The following is an 8,257-nucleotide window of genomic DNA, read 5'->3' on the forward strand; positions in this document are numbered from 1 at the left end:
AAGAAGTACCACAACAAAAAGTTACTGTGCAAAATGTTTGTTTATTTATTTATTTCTTTATGTATGCAGTTTCTAAGAAAACTGAAAAATTAGTTGAACTATTGACAAGAAAACTAAAATGATCCAAACACAATAATTCACAAAATTAAAAAAATCAAAAAGCACTGTATAGCATCTCTTCAAATGCAATATTTTTTCAGACAATTCTCCAAAAGTCATATATATGGATAGTTGTACCGAATAAAATGGCCACTATGTGCATATATACAATATATACATATATATATATATATATATATATACATACATACAAACTCACTGGCCACTTTATTAGGTACACCTGTTCAACTGCTCGTTAATGCAAATATCTAATCAGCCAATCACGTGGCAGCAACTCAATGCATTTAGGCATGTAGACATGGTCAACATGATCTGCTGAAGTTCAAACCAAGCATCAGAATGGGGAAGAAAGGTGATTTAAGTGACTTTGAACATGACATGGTTGTTGGTGCAGGACGGGCTGGTTTGAGTATTTCAGAAACTGCTTGGATTTTCACGCACAACCATCTCTAGGGTTTACAGAGAATGGTCCAAAAAAGAGAAAATATCCGGTGAGCGGCAGTTCTCTGGGCGAAAATGCCTTGTTGATGGCAGAGGTCAGAGGAGAATGGCCAGACTGGTTCGAGCTGATAGAAAGGCAACAGTAACTCAAATAACCACTCGTTACAACCGAGTTATGCAGAAGAGCATCTCTGAATGCACAACACGTCGAACCTTGAGGCAGATGGACTACAGCATCAGAAGACCACACCCGGTACTAGCAAGTACCTAATGAAGTGGCCGGTGAGTGTATATCCAAGAAAAGGATCCAAAGCCTCCTCCAAGACAGTTTTTTCAGTGCAAAAAACAAGAAAACAGCATGAGAGAATTGAGAGGTGGACCATTGGAAAGAACTGATAATATAGTGACAACTGTGGCTGGCAGCCCATAGGGAAATGGAGAACTGGCTCTAGCATTTCCCCAGGGTTGGAATGCTTTCAGTCGATGACAACAGCATCTCATCACATACCAGCGGCCCCTTCTGGTCAGTTGGGCACCCGTTGAGCTGCACATGAAGTGCCTTCCACCAGCCCAGGTTTTTATGCGCCCAACCTGTCTACTGGGGAGTGATCAGAAGTGGTCACTGACATCACAAGTTGGAGAAAAGCGTGGTTGTCTGTGTTCGACAAACAATGAATGCGGTTGGGATAAATGTTGCATTCAAAATTGGGGAGAAATGGGGGAAATAAAAAAATAAAAAAACCATGAGACAAATTTTCAGCATTGTCAACTCATACTCCTAGAAAACAATCTAGGTGAATGGACTGATGCAGTCACAAACCCTGAGTTAATGGTACCCTAGCATTACCACTTGCTAATGCCAGCTAATATTTAACCTGATAGGCAAACTAGCAGTTTGCATCCAAGTCATATATTAAGCTTATGCTTGCCAATCCCAGTAAAGTCCACAAACAGACAGCTAGCCAGTTACCCAGACAAGCAGACAAAAATATTACAAGAAAACATCACTACCTGGTGATCAACCTTGCCTAGGTTAGCGTTGTCAGAAACATATTTCAACAAGGAGACAGCTCGAGATAGCTGGTGTCAGTTTATTAGAATGATGGAATGTTGAGGAAAAACTGTTAAACAAAATGCTACCAAGCTAGCTCAAATCCTGAGAAAAGCCAAATATGAACTGGAGTCAATGAGCACATGTAGGCCAAATCAACGTGAATAAAATAAATGATCTCATACCAATCAACAGCATTAATAAGGCAATCCACCTCATCCTACAGTCTTTTCAATGCAGTCGACCTTTGATACAGCACAGTGGGCCTAGATAATACATTTGTAAATATGGTAGTTTGAGCTTTGATATGTACACAGTCATATAATGTGACTATGAGTCCACACCTATTCTTTCACGTGACATTTATGATGCATTGTACACCACTGAAGGCATGTATGAACAAAGAATGCAAACATTTTTAACTGTATAGGGATGAAACGTTGAAAAATCACAAATTGGGCTGTGGAATTTAAATTCTGAACTCCAAAAAAGCCTGGATTCAACCAAGTTTAAGTTTGACTTATTAATCCAATATAAACAATATTTTTTTCAATACAAATACAATGTTTTCCTTCTGTAGTTTTGATGATCATTGGATTCCTAAAACTATGTGAAGGCTTTCATTAAAACAATTTGACACAGACACATATTCTTTTTTATTATTTATTTATTATTAGGAGATAATCACATAATCTTATGTAAGTTAAAAAAAACATTGCATAATTAACAGTACAACACAGTGCAGAGCACTTAATTTGTTATTTGTAATCTCCTTAGTAACAGGTGGACAGCTCTTCCCTTACTCCTTGTACACAACCACACCATATGGACATACGTGCAGTGAATGCAATATAGTATCAAATTCACAAAAGCAAAGTAGAAAGAAAAAACAGAAAAGGACATTGCCTGGTGAGAGTCAGTGAACCTGACCTGGGTGATAAAGACCTGGGTGGGGATTGATGAGATTACTGTGCAAACACAATGGTTTGTTTCCTGTTACCATGCAATGAAAAAAAAGATAATGATATATGACACATCAACACGATGTTGCTCATTGGCTGGCGTTGGAGATTTTAAGTCGCGTCCGCTGTCTTATCTTTCTATTCACCAGATTCATTCCAGAGGACTGTATTTCAGAGGCATACATTCTTACAGGTAAGATATGATCTACCATTGGAGGATATGCAGGAAATCAATTTATGGAAATATATACCATTTTATGTGTATGAAATTATGTATTTTGAATAACTAACTTTGGAATAAGATAATGTTCTAGACATTACGTTTGTATTTTTTCTGATAGCGGGAAAAACATTTGCAGGTTCATTGTGCAATAGCTTGGTTGTGTTTTGAGGATTTACTTAAACTTTTTCCTACGTTCTTTATCTGCAAGACACATTTGCCATAAAATATGAATTTGGACTGAAAAAATGTTTTGAATGCTTTTTTTTATTATTATAATACATCTTATATTTACTCGAAAATATTTCTTTAATAAACCTAATAAGACCTAGCAATTAATTTTTGCCCCCAGTAGGGCATTAAATGGCCTTAATGTCAAGAACATATATTCGAATATACTGAAATCTACACTACAAGGGACATTCAATAAAAATTTTGAAAGTATGTTCACTGTAACATCAAAAAATAAAAAATAAAATTTACTGCTGGGTCTCAGGAGGTTTAGACTTTGAGTTGTAAGTTCACTTTAGTGCCAGGTAAAAACACAATTATTTGAGAATCAACTTTCCATCATATTTTAAAAGCATATTAATAAGCGATAGCCCAGATCAGCAAATTGAAAGCTCTGTTGGATCAAATACCAGAATACCTTGTCCCCTAGGCTAGTTAATACTGATAATACTGCTACAACAGCGCTAAATCCTATGACAAGCCACACTGTCCTCCAAAACTGTTGCTTTGTGGAAAAGAAAGAGTCCTTTGACATGCTTGGAGGTGATTATGTATATTTACATCAGTTATGTTGGTGCTGAAGCAGCATCTTACTGGCAGGTTATCTAGCAGAATAATAAGATTTGCTCATGTCACCAGAAAATAATATCACAACCTTATCCGTCCCCCAAAACCCTAAAAGAGGGAAGCGCAAGCTTTTTCTTTTTTAAACAAAAGACACACAAACACTGAGATGCTGGAAATGAGATGCACATGGCAGAACCATAAGGCATGGGACAGTGAGGAAGCAGAATGCTTTTTTGACTCACCTCTGTTTGACCCCACAGAAAGAGAAAAATGGCTGTGACCCATCAGCCCGGCAGCTACGCAGCCTCAGATTTCCAGACAGGCCTGTGTAGTTTCTGTGATGACTGTGGGACATGTAAGTGCCTTCTCCATGGTCAATTCATATCTGTGTGTGTGTGTGTGTGTGGGTGGGGGAGGGGGGGCTATTGAGGCCAGATAAAAAAAGTATTTCCCCACATCAGTATGACAGTTGAGTTGGTTCTACTTTTGTTTTACCATGAAATTCCATCTGAATCATCACTGTATTTACAGAATATTCAGTGTGAAACTCTCCTAGTAATATCCTGGGACGTACCATATCTAGGTGAGGCTGAGACATTTTTACACATTGACCATAAATGAAGGCAACACTTCATACCTTTGAACTCATCGTTCAAGTATTCCCATAATTACTAGGAGAACACACCCAGCATCCTAACTGGCACTCCCTAAAACAGCAAGGTCCAGGAGGTAATTAGAACAGCTATAGTAACTATCAAAGTTTTTAAATACAAGCATTGATTTTGCTTTCTCTGCAGCGTGAGACACAGTGGTGGTGATTACACCTTGGGGGTAGGGGGCGGGGGGGGGGGTATGCATTAAAGACTCTGAGCTTGCTGTGAGAATTTGTATTTTTCTGCCCTGATTTTGTTTGGACAATTCAATCATGGACCATCAAATAATAATTTGCTCTATGACAGAATTCCAACTTTACAGAAATTATGATGCACATTGGGGCCCTAGTATTTTGGATGATAGAATGTAGGAAAATCCCAAATTTTGGCAAATGGGTAAGGAAACAATTTCAAGAAGAAGACATTCTTCAATAGAAAAATGCGTTAATCAGAAATGCAGCTCCATCTTTGTCAGGGTTCTCAAGTGATTTTATTTTGTATGTGGATCAGCCATTCAAGTACAGAAGGCGGCACTGGAACTTGAGCTTCACTTTTCATTTAAACTTTCAAATTTCATATAGATATTCCTCCATTACATTTCAGTGCATCTAAAATTCAATGAATGGACAAATTATAGAATTTAATTCTACTGAGAGATTTGCAACAGTTATATTATTATTCTGAGAGCCACGTTCTTATATTTTTACATACGTATATAGCCATTATAGTTTACTGTAATATAAAAATGAGCTCCATAGACACAGATTAAATTGGAGATGACCCTATTTGTATAAACCCATGCTGATTTCATCACTTTCTGGCACTCCTTGCTTATGAGGAAGTTCCTACATCCATAACCGCAAGGTTATATATCAGTTTCCATGAACTGACTTGGCCTTTGCTTCTAATTAAGCAACTCCTCTACTTCTTCAAACACCTACGCAATGCCTTCCAGTTATCCAGAGATATCACTGGGAACGTGAGACATACTCTTGTGTCATTTTAAGGACTTTTTCACCTCACTCAGGTGCAAAGGCGGAAGTGCCAGACACAGTACAAGAGGCTGTTATTCAATTATGTTCTGCTAAGTCGGTTGCAATTGCCCCAGAATGTTCATTTATAGTACAAAAAACAAACAAACAAACAAACAAAAAAACACAGTAAAGTGCAAAAAGCAGCAGAGAAGATCATCATGCTGTCTCCCATCATGGCAGGCTGCTATGGGCTGTGCTGTTTCCCCTGCATGTGCTGCTCCATTGCCAGCGATATGGACGAGTGCTGCTTGTGCGGCCTCAACATGGCCATACGCAGCGTGTACAGAACCAAGTACAACATCAAGGTGAGCCCAACACTAGCACACCGTCCTGCTGTTCATCAGGGGTCCATTGGGGTCCTTTGGTTCCTTAACATTTTTAATAATTTGTTATTCAGACAGTCGCTGACTGGAACATGTGCAGGTGGAGAGCTCAAAATATTTAAAAAATAGAAAAACCATGGAGATGTGAGAGTAGTAACAAAGAGAGATGGATCAGCAGACTCGCGTGTTTTTGGCTTGTAGTCTCATGTGCACGTTTCACAGCTTTCAAGCATTCACACCCCATCACAAAAGATTACTACATAGGAAAGGAACAGAGGAGGGACACAAAAATTTACACAGGGAGAGGAGAGGGCAATAACTCCATTACACACACTAGAGTGAATTTGTAATGGAGGGGTGGTCATTCCTCCCACACTTAAGTCTTTAAACTTCATGTGATGCACAGGTGCTCAAAAAAGTAAATAGCTGGCAGAAGAAAGAAAGAAAGAAAGGGGCTTCAAAGGCAATTGAAACTGCCAACATAGACATTATTCATCAATGTGTTCCAGGGTTTTTTGTTTTAAAAAAAAATAAATAATTAACAAATGTTCACTTGTTGCTGTACAAAGGTTTTTGCCCCATAAAAACTAACCTTCGTTCAGTTTTGTGGTCAGAAGTTTACAAACCCAATTTTAGCCACTGTTGGTGATGCACCACCACAGAACAGCTCTCTCGACTGATTAATGAGAAGTTCCATAACAATTTCGAAAAGTAAAGTTGTTTAATGTGGAGAATGTGAACCTCAGCTGGCACACCACTAACTGAAATGGCTCATTTTGTCCATTACTGGGTTCCCACAGGGCTCCTTGTGCAATGACTGGCTTGTCCATAGCTTCTGTCTGGTCTGCTCAGTCTGCCAGCTGAAGAGAGACATTGATCGAAGAAAGGAGCAAGGGGTCCTCTAAGCCGGTAAAGACTGGAGACGTGCACCGCTGCGGACTGTCAATACGTAAGGTTATCCTGGTCGGCCATATCTTAGTTTCTGTACATTGTAATCAATGGGTTTTAACCTTATTACTGGTGAGCCAGCTAAAAACAATGGGAAAGCAATTGTGGTTATGCATGCCTGCAATTTTGCATTTGACAAAATACAATTATAACATTTTATATTATAAATTGCGCGAGTGTTGTTACAGAGGGGAGATTCTGATTTAATACCTGCCTTATTTTTACGGTATTCTGTACATTTTTAAGTGATGATTATGGTGTCTTTCAGGTGTAACAAGGTACAGAGATAAATCCACCAAATCAAGTCTTCTGCGCATGTCCAATCGTCCAATCAAAAATGGCGACTCCAAATTTTGAATGTGATAAATGATAAATATATTGGTATGATGTATTCCTTAACACCTTGACGCAATGGTTCAAGTAATAAACTTGTGTTGCACTTAGTCTTGTGGAGGTTGTTTACTCAAGTAAAGCATTGATCTTTATGGAATGTCTTTTTATATTTCTTTGCTCACATTTTCACATTAAAACCCAGAGCCAAGTTACTATGCAGCCCTTTTCAAGTATATTCCATGTTGCAAAATTCAAGAGCTTTGAAGAGTTATTCAACTTAGATATTGAAAACATTCGTCGATGAACCACTCAGATTTTTATTTGGACAGAGCTTTTCTAACAGTGCAGATAAGACTACGTAAACACACAGCGCCACACTCAGTGGGTTTACATGATGTTTGAAAAAGTTGATTTATTGTTTTAGTCCGGCTAAAACTGGACTTTTAAAAATCATGTAAACACTGTAGTCTGACTGAAATTGTACAAAGTCGATTTTTTCAGAGTTGGACTAACATACCTAGATAATGCGGTTGGGGGTCGATTTACTACAGCATGTATACGCTTCAATAGGCCAAAAATCGCCGCATGTTCCATAATTTACATAGCGATTTTACACTCACGGTGACCAAGCGGAATTGATAACGTTTCAGAAAATATATAACTTTAAAAGATTTAATTCAATCTTCTAATGGGACTTTTGCTGTTTATTGAGGGTGTGACAGAGAATTTAGGTGCCGCTGACTATAATCAAATGTTTTTTTGTGAGCAAGTACCATTCAAAGTACTTTTTTATAGGTTAGTGCTGTCCGATTGTGCTAGCTACTCACATTAACCGTGTACGGCGATCAATAAAGGCTAACAGCATAGTACCACTTAATTATTGTCACTTCTATCACCACTGTAATGAACTAAAAAAAGGCGACAAACGACCTTTTCTGTGAGAAATGCATTGTCGAGCTCACGCACATACACTGCTGGTGACATTCTAAAGCTCAGTTTTGCCCTCCCTAGTATCATGGTGAAAAAAACACATTTCTAGACAGACAAGGAGAACTTCATACTATCACAACTAAATATTAAATATCCTAAAATACATGGATGGAAGAAAAACTCGGAATGGAGAACTATTCAAAAAAGTCGTGACAAAATTGGAGGAAGCAGGATTTATAAGAAGCCTTCGTCAGACACACCTCGGTCAATAAATCGATTCTTTCCGAGTCATGCATATTGGGACAACGACAATAATCCAATTAAATCTCATCTTTGGCCAAACTGAGCTACTAATATACGTAAATCGATTTCAACTGTGCATGTAAACACACTGACTGTGGCTGGGGAGCAGTGCTGATCACACGCCATCACACTTGCCTAATT

At 38.3% G+C, this 8,257-nt stretch overlaps 1 protein-coding gene across 2 annotated transcripts; it reads left to right on the forward strand.

Annotated features, from left to right (window-relative positions):
• The first annotated feature begins 2,632 nt into the window (after positions 1-2,632).
• LOC135239098 (placenta-specific gene 8 protein-like) lies at positions 2,633-6,993 on the forward strand. Of its 2 annotated transcripts, none has more exons than XM_064307532.1 (5): positions 2,633-2,767; positions 3,853-3,947; positions 5,460-5,584; positions 6,403-6,551; positions 6,819-6,993. In XM_064307532.1, the coding sequence occupies exons 1-4, from the start codon at positions 2,634-2,636 to the stop codon at positions 6,505-6,507; spliced, it is 459 nt and encodes a 152-aa protein (XP_064163602.1). In that variant the 5' UTR covers position 2,633; the 3' UTR covers positions 6,508-6,551; positions 6,819-6,993. The 2 variants fall into 2 exon arrangements, with proteins under 2 accessions (XP_064163602.1, XP_064163601.1); XM_064307531.1 differs by having other exon boundaries at positions 2,634-2,767; positions 6,403-6,511.
• Positions 6,994-8,257: the final 1,264 nt, after the last annotated feature.

The sequence above is a fragment of the Anguilla rostrata genome, chromosome 14 (assembly GCF_018555375.3).
Source record: "Anguilla rostrata isolate EN2019 chromosome 14, ASM1855537v3, whole genome shotgun sequence".
Lineage (NCBI taxonomy): Eukaryota > Metazoa > Chordata > Actinopteri > Anguilliformes > Anguillidae > Anguilla > Anguilla rostrata.